This window comes from Tamandua tetradactyla, chromosome 8 (genome assembly GCF_023851605.1).
Source record: "Tamandua tetradactyla isolate mTamTet1 chromosome 8, mTamTet1.pri, whole genome shotgun sequence".
Lineage (NCBI taxonomy): Eukaryota > Metazoa > Chordata > Mammalia > Pilosa > Myrmecophagidae > Tamandua > Tamandua tetradactyla.
Window position 1 is genome coordinate 61026039 of NC_135334.1, and position 25226 is coordinate 61051264.

At 37.7% G+C, this 25226-nt stretch overlaps 1 protein-coding gene and 1 non-coding gene across 15 annotated transcripts in view; both read left to right on the forward strand.

Moving 5' to 3' along the window:
* The window catches only part of DLG2 (discs large MAGUK scaffold protein 2), a 2206106-nt gene that overhangs the window by 2172171 nt on the left and 8709 nt on the right, over positions 1-25226 (forward strand). For 12 of the 14 annotated variants that reach the window (XM_077113416.1, XM_077113403.1, XM_077113406.1 and 9 more), the window contains 4 exons: positions 6749-6799; positions 14169-14270; positions 17374-17546; positions 20078-20187. In XM_077113416.1, the coding sequence (XP_076969531.1) occupies positions 6749-6799; positions 14169-14270; positions 17374-17546; positions 20078-20187 (436 nt within the window). Of the gene's footprint in view, positions 1-5816; positions 5917-6748; positions 6800-14168; positions 14271-17373; positions 17547-20077; positions 20188-25226 lie in introns of those variants that run through there. The other 2 variants (XR_013156681.1, XM_077113411.1) reach the window with 2 other exon arrangements.
* LOC143645313 (U6 spliceosomal RNA) lies at positions 21465-21567 on the forward strand. Its single transcript, XR_013157037.1, has one exon. It is a non-coding gene; the product is annotated as a U6 spliceosomal RNA (small nuclear RNA).

A 25226-nucleotide genomic window follows, 5' to 3' on the forward strand; every position in this document is an offset into this window, starting at 1 on the left:
GTTTTGGTCAACTAATATAAATGCATATTATCATTATTAGGATCCTTAACTATTTCTATAATATTCATTTGTATTCTTTAATGAAATGGGTTACCCAAAGAGCACTTGTCAAGGTTATTAGAAAACTGGCATGCCCAATACATGTGATCCACAGCTACCACTAGGACAGAAAGTTGGGTTGTCTTTTGCTTGAATAGTGTATACATGGAAAACCAGAACAGGTTTTGTTGTTGTTGTTGTTATTGTTTCCCATTACTGCGTGGTACTTTACAAAACCATGCCTTTTCTTTAGGTGAAGTGACAAATAGTGCATTTGGTATGTGACAAGTGCAATTTAGATTTTGAAAAAGGCTTAGGAGAATCGAATTGGTAGCAAGTAGAAAATGAAACACAAAAGAGGAAAGATGGTAGATGAAGGTAGAGGCCAGAGGAGAATGAAATGAAAAAAAAACAAACAAACCTGTAATGAGATACCCTCGATCTATTTATAACAATGAATAATATTAGAACCATCCAATTTTCTTCCTCAACAGAATGGCAAGTCTCACTGATGGAAGGAATCAAAGGGTCCTTGTCCTCAATGTGGCTGTTACCATTTTTACATTCCTCTTACTGTTATGATTTTATGATTACCTTAACTTGGGAAGTTTTTGCCTCCCTCTGTACCTCATTTGGTTCTGAGCCAAAGATGTCAAGCCCTCAAGGAAAGACCAAAGTTTATCTTTCTGAAATCCAGACTACTCTCAGTTCAGCAGAAGGAAAAATATACCCAGTTTGTTGGGTTTCATAAGGACCAATAGCCCCAGTCCCTTTTATGTTCAGTTTTAAAGTTCTATGCCAGTAGATGTAGGCATAGAAAAGAAAGACATCATGGCTTGTTCTTCCAACCTTATTTGTGGAAAGTATAAATAAGAACTAACTTTGGAAATCTTACCTTTTTAGAATATTTTTAAAGCCCCTCTTTTCTATTTCAGAGGTGGAAATGTACTTCTCAACATCATTAAGTCATAAAAATTGGCCCAAGGTTTTCAGCTGCTTGATGAGTTTTTAGTAGTGATGCACCAAAATAACATAAAGAATTTTTTTCACTCTAAAATTGTAGGAGCACATAAATGTTTACTGAGTGAATAAAGGAAACATCTGCAAGTGGTTTAAATTATCTATGAGAAGTGAGAACAGCCTTTGTGACAGCTCAGGGGAAAACATGGCATTTCTTTCTCCAGGATGGAAATATGAGGAATTTGAGAGGAATATTCATTTGCTCATTTGAGTATCTACTATGTGCCATTTCCTCCTCATGAGCACTGTGGGGCCCAATGTAGATATCAACCAATTCTGGAACTCAGCACGCTTGTAGTGGGAGAGAAAGATTACTAAATGAAAACGTGTGGCAGGTGCTAGATAAAAGTATGTCCCAAGAAAAATGGGGGCTTTGGGAACAGTTTCAGAGAGAAAGCAGCCTCTGAGCTGAGCATTGAAAAGACAAGGCACTTGTCAGGTAGAGTAGATGAGTAAGAACCTTTCCAGAAAGGGAAGTGGCACAACAAAAGGCACAGAGGTTGGGACAGACATGGTTTTCAGAAAGTGCCACTCTGAAATCAAAACAGGCTGCATTTTTCTAGTGAATGCCTGGATTTTTCTGTAATCATGACTTTTACGTCTTGTGAATACTGTACATTCAAATACAAAAACCCTCTGTTAATTGATGTCCAGATGTCATATTTTACCCTTAGAACCATTTCAAGTCCACTCTGGGGATAAAATGGCTAAAAGATGTCAGTGGTTAGAAATAAAGGCCCAGGCCACCATGTTTCACAACTCCAAGGGACACCATTCATACTACATCCTGGAGTTACACATTGTAGTAACCTTGCTTAAAATCTCATACCTTTCTTGAGACACATACACACACACACACACACACACACACACGCACACAGATCTCAATTTGGATGAGTAGTTCAGACTTTTGCTACACCATCTCAAGCACTGCAGAATAATTATTTCAACATCTAACTATATTGAGCCCCAGCCAAAATGTAGTTAATTATAATGAACATCGTCTAATTATGCAAATTACCACCTCAAAATTATCATAATTACGGCAAAATTCCAGACTTCTGTCTGTCAACAAAATAGTAGAGTGCAAGCTTGTATTCTTGGTTTTTCTGTATCATATTTTTCAATTGCCCTTGCATTGAGAGGCAATAAAAACCAAGCAGGGATAAGAGGGACCATGCAAATTTCTACCACAGCCGAAGCCCTGCCTTCCTCAAAGCTCAGGAAGCTCTTTAGGTCATTATGGGTATGAGGGAGCTCAGGATTATCCTTCCAGTGGTGCTCATCAGTTAAGTAGGATTTTCAAAACAGGGATCTTGAATAAATGATCCGAATGAAATTGAGGTGTTGAGATGAGAAAGCTGAAGACTTCTCCACTGGAGCCAGTCAAATGGCATCCATATTCTTCTCTTTTCTCTCCTGTTGTCAAATATTTTCCTTATTTTTTTTTAGCCTTTATAAAGCAGTTCTTCCTTACCACCATTATCTCATTTGATTTATGCAACAAAACTATGAGACATATCTTATATTGATATCCTGTTTAAAGGATGAGAAAGCTGAAGCTCTAAAATGCTACATATCTCACTAATTAGAGGTACCACTGGAAGTTAAACCAAGGCCTTTTAATTCTGAATCCCATACATACATTTTCCACTTTGTAACCCAAGCCTCTTGACTTTTTTCTAGTACATTTCACCATTGCGTACTACCTGTCTAATTAATACAAACAGCGGCATTTATAAAACATTAACTATGTACTAAGCCTAAGTGCTTTATGTAAATTAATTGATTGAATCCTCCAAATATCCTGTGAAGACACTGAACCACTAATTTAGTATGTGACTATGAAGGAATCATTCAAACTCTTTGAACCTCACTTTTCTCCTCTTTAAAATGAGTAACTTGGACTAGAATAGGGGTGGCAAATAGATTTCAACCAATATTCCAACTCTGACCAATCAGTAATAGCTGCCCAAAGAGTTGTACTAAAAAGTATTCTGAGACCAGGGTGCAAGGGTAGTTCAGTGGTGGAATTCTCGCCTGCATTGTAGGAGACCCGGGCTTCATTCCCAGCCCATGCACTCCCCAACAAACAAACAAAAATTCAACAAATGGTGTGCAATAATGGAATACTCACATGGAAAAAGAATGCAATGTGACCCTGCCATACAGAATTAAAAAAAAAAAAAGTATTCTGAGGCCAAGTGGAGGCTCTGAAGCAATGAGGGCCATAATTAATTTGTGATGCCAGTCAAGGGCATTAAATAATAAAGTATCCAATACATACTATGTTCCTGCCATCTGTGAGCCACCTGACCTCTAAAGCCTTTCTTAGCACTAGCGTTCCAGGACTCTAACAACCTAATTTATTCTTAATAATCATCATACACAGGCACTAAGACTAAATCTAGAACATTAAATGTATTGCTTCTGGCCTTCACTTCTCTTCCTCTTTTTTAGTTTCCACAAACTCCTAAAGAACAACTTGCTTTTCTCTATTACAAGTACTTCTCATTGTCACTTGCTTCCAGTTTAAACACAAAATGTTTCATGGAGACCATTGCAACACCCTCTGCTAAGTCTCTGACAGCTGCAGACATCCACACACAGCACTGTGCTGCTCTCCCACTTTCAACCATGCAGTTGCCAAAATAAGACCAAGAAATAGTTCGTACCTTTTTGTCAGCTGTTATCCCTAAGTGCCAAAACCTCCTGAGCAAAAACTAGGAAAATGACTAAGGATGACTATTTTATAGCTATTACACAGCAGCACCTAAAAAAAAAGAGTTGATGTTTACAGATAGAGCAGCTTATGGCCTCTGATTGAACTTGGAGCTAGTTTAGCTTCCAAATCTACAACCCATTCTTTAGTCACTTGAAAGCTCTACCACTACCCTCCATCCCTACCTTTCTCCACAACCAGAGAATTCTTCCCTTTTGCAGATAGAGCAACAGGCTGAATAAGGAGTCAAAATTATGTATTTTTAAATCTTGAGTCCACTACTTACTAGCTGAGGAATGAGGACAGGCCTCATTAATATCTCTGAGCTTCAGCTTCTACATCTGTAACATGGGAATCATCAGAGTACCTACCTGTAAAGACACGGCTGTGAAAAGAGAAACCAATGGGTGGGAAAGTCCTTGATGATCTGTAACATGCCATAAAGACATGAATTATCTTCCCTTCATTGCTGTGACTGTTTTTTCTCCTTCTTTTTGTCTCCTTCCCATTATCCATAGGGTTTTTCATTCTTGAACAGGAAAGTGAAAATTGGTTTCAGTTGCCGAAATCACAGCTATTATATAACTCAAGGCTTTACAGCTTCCCTGTAAGCTTCCTAGGTGTTACATAGCACCTGGTTGTTAAGTGTCTTTAGATTTGGGATAAGCCTTGACAGAAGGGATGCTGCTACTGCTGTTTGCCAATTCTATTGCTCTAAACTAAAAGAAAAAAATTTTAATGTTTTTTGTAATTGCAACAGTAAGCCCCAAAAGCAATGGATAGACAAAGAACTGTAGATTTTTCTAACAAAATTAATCAAAGCTATGCTGCTTTGCCCTAGTTTTAAGAATCACAAATTCTATATCAAACCTCAACTTGAGGTTTGTCTTTGGAATGTCCTATGAGAATGACTTGCAAGGCCACTGGAAAGAGATTCTTATGGGAGAATGATGTGTTATGTATATTTAGAGAAACCACACTTTCCTAAGTGAAATGACCATAGCTACAAAAACACAAAGCAGAACTCACCTTTGGCCTCTTTCTCATCCTGAAATCAGAATGAAAATTCATTGACATCTTTCTTTATGTTAAGCACTGGGCTGGACACTGGGGACACAGCGATAAATGAAACTCAGTCCTTGCCTTTATGGAGTGCCCAGTCAGGAGGTGCAAGTATCACCTGATATTTAAAGCCTATGCCATCCCATCATCAGGATTGTCCTTGCACATATTAATCACTCCATGAAGATTTCCTAACATTATAATGCTTGTCTGCCATGTTTCTATCCTTAAAGCTGTTTTTGTGTCCCAATAATTCTTACATATATCTTCCAAATTCCTATATCCCATACCTGCCTCAGGCTTTATACAATCAGAGCTTAGCAATCAATCATTTTCTTTTTTCTTTTGTTTTAACCTGGACCCTGTGAATTTCAGTTGTTTTGTTTACTAAAAGGGACTCCTTCCTTTTCCTGAGCACAAAAATTTGTGAATCTGACTCCTTGAATCCCATCCCTGTGCCTATATATGGGAAAATCTACTGAACACTTCTGGAGCATCCATGGGTAGATACCACTGAGGAGCTGCTTCAAGGCCCACTCTCCATGCCTTTAGGAAGCAGCTTGGCATTCTGAGAGCCCACCCTGCTTGAAGGTTAAGCAAGATGTGACTTAAGCCTGGGGCATTTCTCACACTTGAGAAAACCAGAAGAACCCCACACACACACCCAACCACATACCACCCCCCAAACCCACCCAGCTACCCAGCCTCCAGAAAGACCTCTGTATTCCATCGTTTACCCTATAGTTATTGCTTAAATTTTCAAAATCAGTTATCATTATTAAAATCATCTAAGAAATTAACTCCTTTTATAAAATTAACTCACCTTCCCCTGCCACACAGGCTTTTGAAGGAGGTGTACATGGTATTGAGGGACTGTGTTTCAGAGGCAGTGAGGTTATAAAGCAATGAGGTTAATTGCCTTTTGGGTTCAGGAGAAACTACCTGTGACTCATGTTACAATCCTCCTCTACAGATCAGCAGACAGGAAGTCATTTTCATCAGCCCTAAACTATTTCTCCATCAAAGGATAGTCAGGCTTTGACCAAATGCAAAGATAAGAGGAGACCCTTGTGAATTGGGCTGATCCCCATGACTAGTCATCAGTTGGGTAAGATAGATGATTGAAAAATAATTGGCTAAAACCAGTTTACTTTCCGCCATTATTTATTGACTTGAGGCCCACAGGAAATCAGACTTCTAGCAAATAACATTGAAAGAACTGATACTTTTACTTCATTGTCTTCCCTAGTTCTCTTTCCTCAGTTTCAAGGCATAATTTAGCAGGAGTTACAACCAGTGACTTAGGGCATTCCTCAGTTTTTGAGCCTTCAGAATTGGCCTACAGCATTTTCTTAGTGGAGTGACATTAGAGTAAAACCCTCAGTGACCTGTACTACATTCTGATATTTTTGTACCATAAATGAAATAAGCTGAGGCTTGCTTTTGAGCAGTGTGCTTCTTTGGGAAATAAAATAGGAGACGAAATAAAAAGTATAGAAATTCTGACTGTGTAGCAGCAAATTATTGGATGGAGATTCCCTTGAACGAAACAGTTTAATTTAGGTAGAAATGCTTGGTGCAGGGGACATTGTGCTCCCTTTCTCAATGTCAGACAGACAGAAGGCAGTCTCAAAGGTCACTGCTCTGCTGAACTGCAAAAAGCTGGCCCCCGTTATTATTATTACTTATTACACTACGTGATATGGCTAGAAAGATAACCTGTCCCCCGAAATAGTGCTGATGAGTTTTATGAGGATGAAGGACATTTTGGAATGGTTCAAGGAGAGACAGCAAGGCAAGTTTACCCTGAACTGGGTCTGTTTCCTGTATTTCAGAACAGGGTTTATAGCTGTGGTATATGATTGGTGGTTAGTCCACTGTAATTTTCCTTTCTTCTCTTCTCAGGAGGGCAAGAGGACTTCATTCTTTCCTATGAACCTGTCACAAGGCAGGAAAGTAAGTTTCCAGGCATGTTTGGTTTTTGATTTCCTGGCCCTTACAGGTGACACCATAGAAGGAGGGACTGAGTAACAGACTAACAAAAATAAACCCATCATATCCCATTGTCCTAAAGTCAGCTCCTGTTCTCTCTCTCTCCGGTGGTCGTGTCACCAAAAAAACAACTTTCCTGCTGAGTATGGGTAGTAACAGCTCCTAAGAGGGTGGAGCAGCCCGCCAGACAAGGGAAGGAGCACATCAGAATCTTCTAGGCAGTCCTGGTTACAGGACTGATAGACAAAACTCCTGGGAGACAGATGTCAACTCTGTATAGAAGGGATTTCTAGCAGACCTGTCCTAAGGTACAGGCCCTCTGTGGGCTGCTTCAGGAATGAGTGTTCCTTTTCCCTCGAGTCATCTACATGGAGGCTATTGATAAGGATATTGTAGAGAGGCTTTAAGCATCAGTTGTACCAAATGAACAATGAAGAGTATTTTAAGCTGAGGAAAAGAAACTATAAAAACATAAGGTGTTGAAGATGGCGGCTTAGTAAGACGCGCGGATCTTAGTTTCTTCTCCAGGACACCTACTAGGGGAGTAGAAACGATACAGAAAGCGCCCAAAGCCACAACAGAGATAAAAAAGACAGCGTACCCCATCCTGGAACGGCTGGCTGGCTGAGAGAAGCAGCTCGGGTGAGATCTCCGAGGCGCGCGGGCCTTACCGGGCGGGGTGGCAAGCGGCCGGAGTTACTCCCTTCCCCCTTCCCGGGCCGGCTGGGAGAATTGGAGAGGCGGTCCCCTGAAACAAAGACGGCTGGCGCCCACACCACGCGCAGCCCCCGGACCAACTGAGAGAATTGGATCGGAAACCCCCAGGCCGCGGAGAACGGTGACGGGTGGGGGAGGCCCCTTCCAAACCCGTGACTCCCGGGGAACGTGCACTCTCTCGGGCGGGCCGCTGCCGCTGGCGCCCTCCCGCCACGCTTGTTGCCCAGGGCCGACTAGGAAATTCGGACGGGCTCTTTCCCTGGCTGCGGCGACCAGCAACCCTCCCTGCGTTCGGACCCCGGGCCGGCTCAAGCCGTTTCGGCTAGCGAACCCCCCGGACGGCGAGAGTTTTCCAAAGTTTAAGGTCCCACAGCACCTTTTACTGGTGGGACCCGCAGACAAACGTGTGCCACGAGCGCCACCTACTGGGCAGGATAAGAAAAACAGAACCCAGAGATTTCACAGAAAAATATTACAACCTTGCTGGGTCCAACACCAAGAGAAATCTGAATAAATGCCCAGACGCCAGCAGCAGAAGATAACTGTCCACGCTCAAAAGATTGAGAATATGGCCCAGTCAAAGGAACAAATCAATAGCTCAAATGAGACACAAGAGCTGAGACAACTAATCCTGAATATACGAACAGAAATGGAAAACCTCTTCAAAAATGAAATCGATAAATTGAGGGAGGACATGAAGAGGACATGGGCTGAACATAAAGAAGAAATAGAAAAACTGAAAAAACAAATCGCAGACCTTATGGAAGTGAAGGATAAAGTAGCAAACATAGAAAAAATAATGGATAGCTACAATGATAGATTTAAAGAGACAGAAGATAGAATTAGTGATTTGGAGGATGGAACATCTGAATCCCAAAAAGAAACAGAAACTATCGGGAAAAGAATGGAAAAATTTGAACAGGGTATCAGGGAACTCAAGGACAATATGAACCGCACAAATATACGTGTTGTGGGTGTCCCAGAAGGAGAAGAGAAGGGAAAAGGAGGAGAAAAACTAATGGAAGAAATTTTCACTGAAAATTTCCCAACTCTTATGAAAGACCTAAAATTACAGATCCAAGAAGTGCAGCGCACCCCAAAGAGATTAGACCCAAATAGGCGTTCTCCAAGACACTTACTAGTTAGAATGTCAGAGGTCAAAGAGAAAGAGAAGATCTTGAAAGCAGCAAGAGAAAAACAATCCATTACATACAAGGGAAACCCAATAAGACTTTGTGTAGATTTCTCAGCAGAAACCATGGAAGCTAGAAGACAGTGGGATGATATATTTAAAATACTCAAAGAGAAAAACTGCCAACCAAGACTCCTATATCCAGCAAAATTATCCTTCAAAAATGAGGGAGAAATTAAAACATTCTCAGACAAAAAGTCACTGAAAGAATTTGTGACCAAGAGACCAGCTCTGCAAGAAATACTAAAGGGAGCACTAGAGTCAGATACAAAAAGACAGAAGAGAGAGATATGGAAAAGAGTGTAGAAAGAAGGAAAATCAGATATGATATATATAATACAAAAGGCAAAATGTTAGAGGAAAATATTATCCAAACAGTAATATAACTAAATGTCAATGGACTGAATTCCCCAATCAAAAGACATAGATTGGCAGAATGGATTAAAAAACAGGACCCTTCTATATGCTGTCTACAGGAAACACATCTTAGACCCAAAGATAAACATAGGTTGAAAGTGAAAGGTTGGGAAAAGATATTTCATGCAAATAACAACCAGAAAAGAGCAGGAGTGGCTATACTAATATCCAACAAATTAGACTTCAAATGTAAAACAGTTAAAAGAGACAAAGAAGGACACTATATACTAATAAAAGGCACAATTAAACAAGAAGACATAACAATCATAAATATTTACGCACCGAATCAGAATGCCCCAAAATACGTGAGGAATATACTGCAAACACTGAAAAGGGAAATAGACTCATATACCATAATAGTTGGAGACTTCAACTCACCACTCTCATCAAGGGACAGAACATCTAGACAGAGGATCAACAAAGAAATAGAGAATCTGAATATTACTATAAATGAACTAGACTTAATAGACATTTATAGGACATTACATCCCACAACAGCAGGATACACCTTTTTCTCAAGTGCTCATGGATCATTCTCAAAGATAGACCATATGCTGGGTCACAAAGCAAGTCTTAACAAATTTAAAAAGATTGAAATCTTACACAACACTTTCTCGGACCATAAAGGAATGATGTTGGAAATCAATAATAGGCAGAGTGCCAGAAAATTCACAAATACGTGGAGGCTCAACAACACACTCCTAAACAACGACTGGGTCAAAGAAGAAATTGCAAGAGAAATTAGCAAATACCTCGAGGCGAATGAAAATGAAAACACAACATATCAAAACTTATGGGACGCAGCAAAGGCAGTGCTAAGAGGGAAATTTATTGCTCTAAATGCCTATATCAGAAAAGAAGAAAAGGCAAAAATTCAGGAATTAACTATCCATTTGGAAGAACTGGAGAAAGAACAGCAAGCTAACCCCAAAGCAAGCAAAAGGAAAGAAATAACAAAGATTAGAGCACAAATAAATGAAATTGAAAACATGAAAACAATAGAGAAAATCAATAAGGCCAGAAGTTGGTTCTATGAGAAAATCAATAAGATTGATGGGCCCTTAGCAAGATTGACAAAAAGAAGAAGAGAGAGGATGCAAATAAATAAGATCAGAAATGGAAGAGGAGACATAACTACTGACCTCACAGAAATAAAGGAGGTAATAACAGGATACTATGAACAACTTTACGCTAATAAATACAACAATTTAGAGGAAATGGACGGGTTCCTGGAAAGACATGAACAACCAACTTTGACTCAAGAAGACATAGATGACCTCAACAAACCAATCACAAGTAAAGAAATTGAATTAGTCATTCAAAAGCTTCCTAAAAAGAAAAGTCCAGGACCAGATGGCTTCACATGTGAATTCTACCAAACGTTCCAGAAAGAATTAGTACCAATTCTCTTCAAACTCTTCAAAAAAATCGAAGTGGAGGGAAAACTACCTAATTCATTCTATGAAGCCAACATCACCCTCATACCAAAACCAGGCAAAGATATTACAAAAAAAGAAAACTACAGACCAATCTCTCTAATGAATACAGATGCAAAAATCCTCAATAAAATTCTAGCAAATCGTATCCAACAACACATTAAAAGAATTATACATCATGACCAAGTAGGATTCATCCCAGGTATGCAAGGATGGTTCAACATAAGAAAATCAATTAATGTAATACACCATATCAACAAATCAAAGCAGAAAAATCACATGATCATCTCAATTGATGCAGAGAAGGCATTCGACAAGATTCAACATCCTTTCCTGTTGAAAACACTTCAAAAGATAGGAATACAAGGGAACTTCCTTAAAATGATAGAGGGAATATATGAAAAACCCACAGCTAATATCATCCTCAATGGGGAAAAATTGAAAACTTTCCCCCTAAGATCAGGAACAAGACAAGGATGTCCACTATCACCACTATTATTCAACATTGTGTTGGAGGTTCTAGCCAGAGCAATTAGACAAGTAAAAGAAATACAAGGCATCAAAATTGGAAAGGAAGAAGTAAAACTATCACTGTTTGCAGACGATATGATAATATACGTCGAAAACCCGGAAAAATCCACAACAAAACTACTAGAGCTAATAAATGAGTACAGCAAAGTAGCAGGTTACAAGATCAACATTCAAAAATCTGTAGCATTTCTATACACTAGTAAGGAACAAGCTGAGGGGGAAATCAAGAAACGAATCCCATTCACAATTGCAACTAAAAGAATAAAATACCTAGGAATAAATTTAACTAAAGAGACAAAAAACCTATATAAAGAAAACTACAAAAAACTGCTAAAAGAAATCACAGAAGACCTAAATAGATGGAAGGGCATACCGTGTTCATGGATTGGAAGACTAAATATAGTTAAGATGTCAATCCTACCTAAATTGATTTACAGATTCAATGCAATACCAATCAAAATCCCAGCAACTTATTTTTCAGAAATAGAAAAACCAATAAGCAAATTTATCTGGAAGGGCAGGGTGCCCCGAATTGCTAAAAACATCTTGAGGAAAAAAAACGAAGCTGGAGGTCTCGCGCTGCCTGACTTTAAGGCATATTATGAAGCCACAGTGGTCAAAACAGCATGGTATTGGCATAAAGATAGATATATCGACCAATGGAATCGAATAGAGTGCTCAGATATAGACCCTCTCATCTATGGACATTTGATCTTTGATAAGGCAGTCAAGCCAACTCACCTGGGACAGAACAGTCTCTTCAATAAATGGTGCCTAGAGAACTGGATATCCATATGCAAAAGAATGAAAGAAGACCCATCTCTCACACCCTATACAAAAGTTAACTCAAAATGGATCAAAGATCTAAACATTAGGTCTAAGACCATAAAACAGTTAGAGGAAAATGTTGGGAGATATCTTATGGATCTTACAACTGGAGGCGGTTTTATGGACCTTAAACCTAAAGCAAGAGCACTGAAGAAGGAAATAAATAAATGGGAACTCCTCAAAATTAAACACTTTTGTGCATCAAAGAACTTCATCAAGAAAGTAGAAAGACAGCCTTCACAATGGGAGACAATATTTGGAAATGATATATCAGATAAAGGTCTAGTATCCAGAATTTATAAAGAGATTGTTCATCTCAACAACAAAAAGACAGCCAACCCAATTACAAAATGGGAAAAAGACTTGAACAGACACCTCTCAGAAGAGGAAATACGGATGGCCAAGAGGCACATGAAGAGATGCTCAATGTCCCTGGCCATTAGAGAAATGCAAATCAAAACCACAATGAGATATCATCTCACACCCACCAGAATGGCCATTATCAACAAAACAGAAAATGACAAGTGCTGGAGAGGATGCGGAGAAAGAGGCACACTTATCCACTGTTGGTGGGAATGTCAAAGGGTGCAACCACTGTGGAAGGCAGTTTGGCGGTTCCTCAAAAAGCTGAATATAGAATTGCCATACGACCCAGCAATACCATTGCTAGGTATCTACTCAAAGGACTTAAGGGCAAAGACACAAACGGACATTTGCACACCAATGTTTATAGCAGCATTATTTACAATTGCAAAGAGATGGAAACAGCCAAAATCTCCATCAACAGAAGAGTGGCTAAACAAACTGTGGTATATACATACGATGGAATATTATGCAGCTTTAAGACAAGATAAACTTATGAACCATGTAATAACATGGATGGACCTAGAGAATATTATGCTGAGTGAATCCAGCCAAAAACTAAAGGACAAATACTGTATGGTCCCACTGATGTGAACGGACATTCGAGAATAAACTTGAAATATGTCATTGGTAACAGAGTTCAGCAGGAGTTAGAAACAGGGTAAGACAATGGGTAATTGAAGCTGAAGGGATACAGACTGTGCAACAGGACTAGATACAAAAACTCAAAAATGGACAGCACAATAATACCTAATTGTAAAGTAATCATGTTAAAACACTGAATGAAGCTGCATCTGAGCTATAGGTTTTTGTTTTGTTTTGTTTTGTTTTGTTTTGATTTTACTATTATTACTTTTATTTTTTTCTCTATATTAACATTCTATATCTTTTTCGGTTCTGTTGCTAGTTCTTCTAAACCAATGCAAATGTACTAAGAAATGATGATCATGCAGCTATGTGATGATGTTAAGAATTAATGATTGCATGTGTAGAATGGTATGATCTCTAAATGTTGGGTTAATTTCTTTTTTTCTGTTAATTAAAAAAAAAAAAAGAGAAGGGATAATTGGAGATGAAGGGATACAGACTGTACAACGGGACTGGATATAAAAACTCAGAAATGGACAGCACAATACTACCCAATTGTAATGCAATTATGTTAAAACACTGAATGAAGCTGCATGTGAGGTATAGGTTTTTTGTTTTTGTTTTTTTTTGTTTTTTTTTTCTTTCTATTATAGTTTTAATTCTTATTCTGTTGTCTTTTTATTTCTTTTTCTAAATCGATGCAAATGTACTAAGAAATGATGAATATGCAACTATGTGATGTTATTAAGAATTACTGATTGTACATGTACATTGAAATGATTTCTAATTGTTTTGTTAATTCTTTTTTTAATTAATAAAAAAAAAAATTGGCAAAAAAAAAAAAAAAAAAACATAAGGTGTTGTTACTACTAACAATTACTTTTTAAAGTTACTGTCTAAACAATGGCCAAACAGCTGGTTTGAATTCTTGTTCTCCCATTCAGTTGACTAAATTCAGTAGTTGTTTTGACATCCCATAGGCTTAACCTAAGAATAAGCAAAACCCTTCCAGATGCTTCTTTTTGTTGATAAACGCTGCTATTGCTTAGCCCCATTAGTAAATAACAGAAAGTAGGCACAGCTAGACATACTGAGAGTTAAACATCAATTCCTCTCTGCAGGGTTATATGGAAAATTTATCCAAGGAAGTAATGCACACTGCAATTCTTGGTATTTGGCAACTTCACCTCAAGAAAATAACAGTTTTGCAGTTGTTTCCATGTCTTTCTTCTTATCTGGATCTCCTTTTCTCTCTCTGCAGTAAACTATACCCGGCCAGTAATTATCCTGGGCCCAATGAAGGATCGAATCAATGATGACTTGATATCTGAATTTCCTGACAAATTTGGCTCCTGTGTGCCTCGTAAGTATTATTTCTCTTTTTTCTAGGAAAAAAGCTTGTCTCCTTTCTGTGATAATAAAATGTAAATCTGTTCCTCCAGCCGTCTCTCCAGTGATTCATATGCCATCAATTACCAAACTAGCTAAGCACCTTTTAAAATTTTCTCTGCCAAACATCTTTTTCATCTATGTTGCCATGTATTTTTCTGTTTGGTGAGTATAATGATGTTCTCTCTGAACTGACTGTGATCCATTCCCTAGAGGGCAGAGATGATCCTCTTCCTTTGCAAAATACACACAGCATTTGAAACAGCATAAGATTTATGACAGTCATCAGTATGTTCTTACAGACTGATTGAAATGCCACTGAAGCATCTTCTTCCATAGAATGGAGGAGATGAGAAGCACAGTCATATATTAAAATTATCTTAGGATGATTGAGGGTCATGTGTCAATCCTAAAACCAAATAGACCTTCCCATGTGTTTTAATAATCCCAGGTATCGGGAAGATGAAGGCAAGAAGTTTACAAGACTTTGTTCTGCCCTCTAGACCATTAAAGACCTGCCGTCATGGTGATTGAAAATAATCATCAGGCCTCCTGTTTCCTCTGGCTGTAGTCCTGTAAAGGTCTATCCACTCTGCCTCTCCCCACCGCCACCTTATTTTTCCCACTTGCCTACTCCCATCTTCATCCCCACAATGTCACAAAGAATACATGGAGGCATTCCTCTATGTGTGTAGACAAGCAAAGTAGGAAATTTTAATTTATCAGATAATTGAGCTCTTAAATGTGATCCTGACAAATATTTCTCTCACACTACATTTTTTAAGTGTTATGTTTCAAGTGTCTCTCACATTTCAGTATTGCAAATGTCATCTGGAATACTTAAGAATAGCAGTTATTGCCTGTGTGCAGTACTTGGACGAAAGAAAACTAGGATAATTGCCACACCTTATGAAACGGTTCTCAGCAAAAGCTCTGGGAAAAGATCCAGCCATAGAACATGTATGAGAAGGTCTTCAGATAGGAACAGGCAAACCAAATCCTAGGTACTTTTCAGCAACATCCAGTTTGATCCCCCAGTTTTGAGAGGACATACAGTTTACTTTCCTTCCATCATGCACAGCCTTCTCTTTCTCTTTTTTTAATTTATAGCCATTTTTAATATTTCATGATAGTTTATATCTATTTCATAAAATATAACTATTTAATGATAATAAGTACATGGTTATCATAAATATTGCCCAAGATGCTTAAATAAAAGTCAAACAGGAAAATAAAAAATACACAGAGGCTCACACAGTACCCAGAGTTGACACCACTGTTAATATTTTGGTAGCTTTTCCATCTACTCTTTTTGTCTATACACACTTTTTTGCTCCATGTGAAGGGGTATATATTAGATATACACAAATTTGCATTCTCTTTTTGTTTAACATTATACAACTGTATGTAAATAATTACAACAATCATTATATCATACTTAGCCATTTTAAATTTATGGACATTTTGTTTTTCTCTGTTTCTTCATTATGAATTATAATATACTTGCAACTGTATTTTATAATAAATATTGTTGTTTATAGTTTATAAATTAAATTACTATAGTGAACAACGTTAAGGATAAAACTTCATCTGAATTTTTTTTATCATTTTTTAAAGATAGATTTCTAGTAAAAGAAAACCGAATCAAAGATTAGGAATATTTTAACATTTTTTTTATATTGCTAGTTGTTTTCCCCTTTTTTTCTTAAGAAGTTTAGGTAGAATGGTTAAAGTTGGTGATTTTTAGTTCCAATTTAACTGTTATGATCTCATTTTACATTTATTTAGAACCTTGAATATATTTATAATAACTGGATGTCTGGTTTTTTTCTCTTGGTTATGTGACACAGTCCTCTACTTCTTTGTTTTTCCCATAATCTTTTCTTGTGCATTAGACATGGTAATGCTATGGTTTTGAGTGTCTGGATTTTGTTATCTTCCTTTATAAAATGTTGAGGCTCTTTTTTTCTTGCAGGCAATAATTTTCTGAACAGATGTGATTATTCCAGTTGCAAATTGGTTTTAGACTTTGTTAAGGCAGGTCTAGAGTAGATCTAAAGAAATCCCACTCCTAAAACATGGCCTTCCACAGGTCTCAAACAAATGCTCAGTGCTGGTGATCAGAATTCCAGTATCTCCCAGCACTATGTGACCTCCAGAATCTCTGTTTGGAAATGGCTTCTAGGCAGAGAGATGGGGTGAATATAGAACTCCTGTGTTTGTTTGTTAAGCTGCTAGAATTCAATAGCCAGAGATGGAATGGTTTGTAAAAGGGGAATTGGTTAAGTTGCAAGTTTCCAGTCCTAAGCCTATAAAAATGTCCTAAGTAAGGCATTCAGGGACAGATACCTTAATTCAAAAAAGGCTGATGGGTCTGGAACACCTCTGAAAAAATGTGGCTGGCATCTGCTGGAGTATTCAGCTTCTGGGTTCAAGCAGCTTCCCCAGGCACATTTTGTCTCTATAGCTCCAAGTGTCTGGGTTTCATATTGGCTCTGTCATTTCTATCTGCTCTGTGCTCTCTCCAAAATGTTTCCTCTTTTAAAGGATTCCAGTAAACTAATCAATACCCACGTGGAATGGGTAGAGTCACAGCTCCATCATCATAAAGTCATGCTCACAATTGGGCATGCCACATCTCCATGGAAAAAATCTAATTTAAAGTTTCCACCCTACAATGTTGAATCAGAATTAGAATTAGAATTAGAAGAATTAGAAGAAATGGCTGCTCCAACAAGGTTGGAGCAGGATTAAAACATGGCTTTTCTGGGGTACATAATAGATTCAAACTGGCACAGCTCCCTTTATGTGTTTCTTTTCTCTCAAGGATCACAGCCCATATTGCCTGTTGTCTGATGCCTGAAAACAGTTGTTCCACATATTTTCCAATTCTGTAGTTGTTTACACTGGAAGGAGAAGACTGAGACCTGCTCTTATATCATAGCCATATCAGAGCTCCTCCATATTATATATCTTTAAATATCTCTATTGGGGATGTGTTAGAGAATAGGAGCAAAGGAAGGGAGAATTGAGAAGAATAAATGATTCTTAATATTATTATTTCTTGTTTTATAAAGATACTACGAGGCCAAAACGTGACTACGAGGTGGATGGCAGAGACTATCACTTTGTCATCTCCAGAGAACAAATGGAGAAAGATATCCAAGAGCACAAGTTTATAGAAGCTGGCCAGTACAATGACAACTTATACGGAACCAGTGTGCAGTCTGTGAGATTTGTAGCAGAAAGGGTATGTTGGCCAATCTTCTTACTCCTCCCTAAAGAAGGTCCCAAGGTGGCAAACTGCAACTTGGTCATCACGCTTTCCTGATTGCAGTTCTAACTTTTTTGATTAATACTCCTTTTGAGACATCTCATCAGAAAATCTCCTTAGAGCCAGGTCTTTAATCATTGTCCTAAACTCAATAAAGTGTGCTGGCTGACATGGGGGGAGATAGAGGGAAATTGAAAACCAAAGACAATTAACAGCTTGAAGTTTATAGGGATTCACAGTGTCCTTGGTTGACCACCTAAGGCTCTAATAAACAATATTGACTTCATTAAGGAGCTTTGATCCTTTTTCTTGTTTAGATCTAGATCTTCGATTCTTTCCATTAGGAGGAGTGACTTCTTATCTCTGAAAACTTGAGAGCCTCATGATGAAGGAAGAGAAAGAAGGGAAGAACTGCCAGTTTGTTGCTGGCAAAAGTTTCAAATTAGAGGAGGTATAGAAGCTGCCATTCCCTTCTTCCTGCTGATAACTTCAGGGGCATGGCATAGAGGAGAAAGTTGAAGAGAGGATAGGCTATGGAAGGCTCTTGAGTATGGCTTTAAGATCTGCCTATAAAATGAGACAAAATAAAGTGTCAGTGTCAGAGATTTCAAACAGAGTTGAGAGGTTATCCTGGAGGTTATTCTTATGCATTACATAGATATGTCTTTTTAGTTTATGGTGTACTGGAGTGGCTGGAGGGAAGTACCTAAACTTTTTGAGCTATGCTCCAATAGCCTTGATTCTTGATGATTGTATAATGATATAACTTTCACAATGTGACTGTGTGATTCTGAAAACCTTGTGTCTAATGACCCTTTTATCCAGGGTATGGACAGATGAGTAAAAAAAAATATGGATAAAAATAAATAAATAATGGGGGGGGCGGATAAAGGGTAAAAATTTGAGTAGGTTGAAATACCCAGTGAGAAGGAGGGGTAAGGAGTATGGGATATATGAGTTTTTCTTTTATTTCTTTTTCCGGAGTGGTACAAATGTTCTAAAACTGATCATGGTAATATTGTGAGATATTGATTGAACACTATGAATGGACTGTATGTATGTGAAAATTTCTCAATAAAAATATTTTTTTAAAAAAAGTCTGCCTATATAAAGGTTCTAATCTCCTGGAAACATAGAGGACCAATTTCATAGGAGGAAAAAATAAGTTGAGCCAATTATTTTGTTACATAAAACATATAAATGAGGAATTTTAATGTCTATCCAAGAATACTCTAAAAGTTGCATCTATTTTTTTCTCTCTCAAATTTGGTTTCCATCATCTATATTGATACTGGTTATAATCAGAGTTTCCTAGATAATTGTATCTCCTTTCCTCTCTGAATATGTAGATACAAACTGTTAATTTGAACAGTTCTGGCTAGAGAATAATGACACAGTATTTGGACATTTTATATAGATGCATCACTTCACGGATAGCAAACTTGGAATTTATTACTTAAGTGATCTAAGATGAACTGTCTTAATGTGTTTCTCATTTAAGAGTTCAAGTATTCACTGGACTCTGTTCATTTTCATGTGGATATTTTACATGAGTTTTTATCCCCTGTTATTGATTTTGGACTGTTCCTATCTACATAATGTGTTTTCTCTTCCTGTGTAAAGGTCTGCTAGCCTCAGGGTAACAAGGCCATTTCTCTCAGGGAGGTAAAATATGATATGGCAAATCTACTTTTCCAAAAATACTTAACAAAGCAGCTCTGAGTGCTCATTGCAATAGAAGCCAAGTTAAATGAGGTGTGCTATAATGTAATACAGATTTGATTTGTTAACAGACAAGAAATTTGCATGCCCCGTGCTACCCTCTCAGCATAAAATATTTAAAGTATCTGACTTCTGCCAGATTGAGAATACTGAGAGCAGGACACTTTAGCACTCATCAAGTGTTTGTAGAATTGTTCTAAATTCAAGTGATTACCTACCATTCTTCCAAGTTTAACTTTGAACAGGGTAAAATAGTGAGGTCTCTATTCCAGCAACTCTGTCAGTATGCAGGACCTGAGTCTAAGCTCTCCTAGCACTGAGGCTTTAGTCAAATTAGTCAATATTTCTGAGGCTTCTCTTCTCTAAAACATAGTTGAACATACCCACCGCATAGAGTTGAGAATTACTTCTTGACAATTGTCTCCAGGGTTAGTTTATGAGCCTCATGAGAATGAATTTGGTCACATTACATATGGCTACATATCTTCTTTGTACAGTGCATCAAGAATTATTTAAGAGATTAAAGTTAACTGAAATAAAACATGTAAAAAATGACTAGCACAGTGGGAGATACTTAGGAAGGGTGTACTAAATATTAGTTATTGCAAGAATTTAGTGATGACTGTGTATCAATTTTTATTTATGCTTTGCGGTGATTGTTTATGAAGCTTAAGAAGTCCAGGATCCTGTACCTTCCACTTAAACAAGTATATGTTATTTTCTCGTTGTTGGATTATGGCCATTCTTTCTGAATTAACTCCATTTTTTCCTTCCCTTTTCACTAGGGCAAACACTGCATACTTGATGTATCAGGAAATGCTATCAAGCGGTTGCAAGTTGCCCAGCTCTATCCCATTGCCATCTTCATTAAGCCCAAGTCTCTGGAACCTCTGATGTAAGTAGAGGCACTGGAGGCTTTTACCCAACTCTCCTCCCATATTATACAGCAAATCCTTAACACTTTTGTTTTGTCACAAATGCTTATAAACAGAAAGTGCCATTGTTCATTTTTAAGCATTCTTTTTTCTCAAAAAAGATAAAGTATTTTTAAACCACTAGGTACATAATATTAGTAATTCCTTAAAATACGTTCACCAATATTTCTTGATTTATAGTTTCAATTTATTTTTCCAGGGGTAAATCTTGAAATATGTGAGTTTATCTATAGGGAGAAGACAACATTTTAGCCCCTTTCCCTGGGCATTTTGCTTTGTTCTGTAATAGAATTCTAATGTTCCTTAAATCTCCATGTATATAGGTCACTGTTCTAAATAAAGAGTTTTATTAGTGGCACAGCAGTAAATATCTATAAGTTATACCAGTAACTCCATACCTGTGCACATTTATGAACAAGGCAAAATGTATGACTTACATTTTTTTCTTGCTCTTTTTTTACTTTTCAAAGGACTTGTGAAATACGTTCCTCAGTAAACAAGTTGGACAGATAGTCACAATCCGACATATTTTCTGGGATGATTTAAGAGAAATGGTTAGCATCGCTTTATAAGCAACTCTCATCCAAAAGTGATGCTACGATAATCACAGAGGCAGCAAAGCAAAAAGACTAAAAGTAGGGTGTGAAAATCGTGCAGGCTAAGTTTGGTTTTTTATTCTGCTACTTGTCAGTTATATGACCTTGAGCAAGTTGCTCGCCCTCTCTAAGGTGTAGTTCCTTATCTCTAAAGTAGGAACACTAATAACATGTACATCATAGACAGAAGGTAGATTGTTGGTTGCCAGAGGTTGAGGAGAAGGGAAAATGAGGAGTCATGGCTTAATGGGTATGAAGTTCCTTTAGGGGTGATGAAAGTGTCTTGGAACTAAATAGAGGTGATGTTTGTGCAATATTGAGTATGTAATAAATGCCACTGAATTACATACTTTAGAATGGTTAATTTCCTATTGTATGAATTTTACTTCAACTTTTAAAAAAAGCAACCTGACCCTGTTAGTTATTCGGGTATGTCCACTTTGTGAAAATTCATTAACTGTATACTTACGAGGTGTGCACTCTTCTCTCTGTATGTTGTACCTGAATAAAAAGGTTTTTTTTTTTTAATTTTTAAAAAATTATAGGGAGGGCCACAGTGGCTCAGCAGGCAGAGTTCTCACCTGCCATGCCTGACACCTGGGTTTGATTCCCAGTGCCTGCCCATGAGAAAAAAAAAGCACTTGCTTCAGCGGCACGTATACTAAAATTGTAACGATACAGAGAAGATTAGCATGGCCCCTGTGCAAGGATGACATGCAAATTCATGAAGCGTTCCATATTTTTAAAAAATAAAAATACATAAATAAATGATAATATATGCCTCCTAGAGCTAGTGTAAAAGTTAAACAACAAGATCACAAATGTAAAGCTCTTCACACAGCCTCAGGACATAGTGAGGACTCAGTAAATAGTAGCTATTAAAATTAGTATCATCATCATTATTATAAAAGATATAAAGTTATTTTATTATAAAAGGAGTAAGACTATTTTATCATTATAAAACACCTAAACAGCATCTTTTCCAAGAGAACACAAGAGACAAAGCCAACAATGTCTTGTTGTAAGAGCATTGCCCATACACTGTCTCCATTTTTGGCCATAAGACCTTAGAAGACTGGACAAGTTTCAGAAGTTAAACACCAAGTACTGGAAAACAATATTTATGAAAAGATGAAAATATTTAATCCCACAGTGAAAGCAGTTACTTGCAGAGGATATTGACTAACCTTTCCCTGTCTACTCTGAAGAATAACAATCAAAGAGAACTGCAGTAGCTGGAATTGCTACCTGAGAGAATTAAGTTAAATACAGTCTATCTCTCAGGAAATTGCTATAGATGTATCTCAAAAGCAGAAAATATACCCATAAATATAAGATGGATAAATGGTCTTCTTAAAAGGAAAAAATAAAACCAAAAAGGTCACTGACAGTACTTTTAGCCTCATGGATTTAAGCCTTAAATTACAATGTGAATGCCAAAAATAAGAGAAGAAAATTATAATGTGAGGAGCTTTACTCATAGTTAGCCATGGGAAAATATGTCTTGATAAATAACTGATGGTTCCTAACATTGTCACCCCCAGTGGCATGTATTAAATTTCTTACCATGTAGGATTCTGCATTAGGCATTTTGCACAAAATGAATTAGGCAACACAAATTTCATAATGTAAAAGTGATTTATAATCTGTAAACAACCACATAAATATTTTTAGTAATGCTAACAAAAAGTAAAAAACTAATAATAAAAAACATTTTTGATGGTCCTTACCCCATGGAAGCAGTGTCTTAAGGTCCCTTTTTAGAAACTGAAAAATAATGTTTCACATCATAAACATGCAGTGAGATAAAGGGCTTTCCCAAGGACATGAGTCCTGAGGGGGAAAAAACGTGGCACATTAGGTCTAATGTGAGACAGGAGGTGTTCCCATCTGGTTTTTTAGTAGGAAAAGGTCTACTTACTTCTAAGACTATGAGATGCCTTAGGGCGCTGCCATAGCCACTTATCACCAAGGAAAATTAAACATACTTTAAGGTGGGTTGTACAGAAGATGAATCTGACATAATTTGTTGTAGCCTAATTCACACATCTCAATTCAATAATGGTGACTGTTTGGGTTTGTTAAAACTGCCAGAATACAATATACCAGAAATGAAAGGGCTTCTATAAAAGGAACTTATTAAGTTTCAAGTTTACAGGTTAACCTTACCTTAAGGTTTAAGGCTATGAAAATGCCCAAATTAAGACACCAGCAAGAGGTCACTTTCACTCAAAAAAGGCTGATGCCTATCTGGAAACGCCTCTGTCATCTGAGAAGTCATGTGGCTAGCATTTGCCAGCCCAATCCCTTGCTATTGGGTTCCATTGCTTTCAGCCTCTGTTCCTGCTGGGGTTCCTCACTTGGCTTCTCCAGGGCTGGGTTTCATCTCTTGGCTTCCCTTGTTCAGGGTTTCTCTGTCAGCTGGGAAAGCACATGCCAACATCTGCTAGCTTTTTCTTCTGGCTTCTTGTCTCAAAATGGCTTCCCTAGGAGCTGTTTCTTCTGCATCTCCAAAGGTCTCTGGCACGGGCTCTAAAGCTTTTTCCAAAATGATTCCCTCCTAAAGGACTCCAGTATGTGACCCATCTTGATTGGGTGGAGACACATCTCCATGGAGACCACCTAATCAAATGGTCCCACCCACAACTGGGTGGGTCACATCTCCATGAAAACAACTTAATCGAAAAGATCCCACCCAATAATATTGAATGAGGATTAAAGAACATGGCTTTTCGTAGGTATACAACAGTTTCAAACCAGCACAGTGACATTCATACCAATATGATCTCAGTATTAAATGCTGGATATTTACCCTCCAGTGCATGCACTTTTTTCCAAGGTTTTCCTTCAGGGGCAAGTCCTGTATGAATTATCCATTCCCCAGAAAAGAGTGAATGTTAGGTCAACCAGAACAAAAGCATGGAGCTGTCACATTTAGGCACTGATACATCATCACACACATTATTTTTCAAGTACATCATCCACATTAAACCACAGAACTTATTAACACATGCATGGCTGACTCTTCAGAGGGGCATAAAATCCAGTGTGTATGAAAAGATGATGTTCTTTTTATATTGTGCCACGGTGTTGCTTCTGACTCCCTCGTGGCGTTGAGCTTTCCCATGCCTCTTTAAACCTCTTGCTTCCATGATACTTATGTTTACTTCTATCTTCATAATTTTATAAATATGTTATTTGCCTAGTTCCCCATTCATTCATTTGAGCCCCACGCCATGTACTGATGAACAGCCAACATGTCTGCCCTGAAAAAACTCACATATTAAGCATGGAGACACAGGGTGTTCGTATATTTTTAGATTATAAAAATCTTTAAACTAAGCCATTGCTGACAAAAGTACAAAGATAAGTGAGAGAAAATGGAAACCATCATAAACTAGGGAAGTCAGAAAAGACCCAGAAGCACAAGACTTCTTTTTTTTTTTTTACTAACAAACAAAACATTTGGAAATCATTCCATTCTACATATATAATCAGTGATTCTTAATATCATCACATAGTTGCATATTCATCATTTCTTAGTACATTTGCATCGATTTAGAAAAAGAAATAAAAAGACAATGGAAAAAGAAATAAAATGATAATAGAGAAAAAAAAAACTATACGTACCATACCCCTTACCCCTCGCTTTCATTTACCACCATTTCAAACTGAATTTATTTTAACATTTGTTCCCCCTATTATTTATTTTTATTCCATATGTTCTACTCTTTTGTTGATATAGTAGCTAAAAGAAGCATCAGACATAAGGTTTTCACATTCACAGAGTCTCATTGTGAAAGCTATATCATTGTTCAATCATCATCAAGAAACATGGCTACTGGAACACAGCACTACATTTTCAGGCAATTCCCTCCAGCCTCTCCACTACATCTTGAACAACAAGGTGATGTCTACTTAATGCATAAGAATAACCTCTAGGATAACCTCTTGACTCTGTTTGGAATCTCTCGGCCATTGACACTTTGTCTCATTTTATTCTTCCCCCTTTTGGTCGAGAAGGTTCTCTCAATCCCTTGATGTTAATTCTCAGCTCATTCTAGGGTTTTTCTCAGTCCTTTGATGCTGAGTCTCAGTTCATTCCAGGATCTTTGTCCCACATTGCCAGGAAGCTCCACACCCCTGGGAGTCATGTCCCACGCAGAGAGGGGGAGGGTGGTGAGACTACTCATTATATTGGCTGGAGAGAGAGGCCACATCTGAGCAACAAAAGAGGATCTCTTGGGGGTGACTCTTAGGCCTAAATTTTAAGTAGACTTGACCTATCTTTTGTGGGTTTAAGTTTCATGTGAACAAACCCCAAGACTGGGGGCTCAGCCTATAGCTTTGGTTGTCCACACTGCTTGTGAGAATATCAAGAATTCAACTTGGGGAAGTTGAAT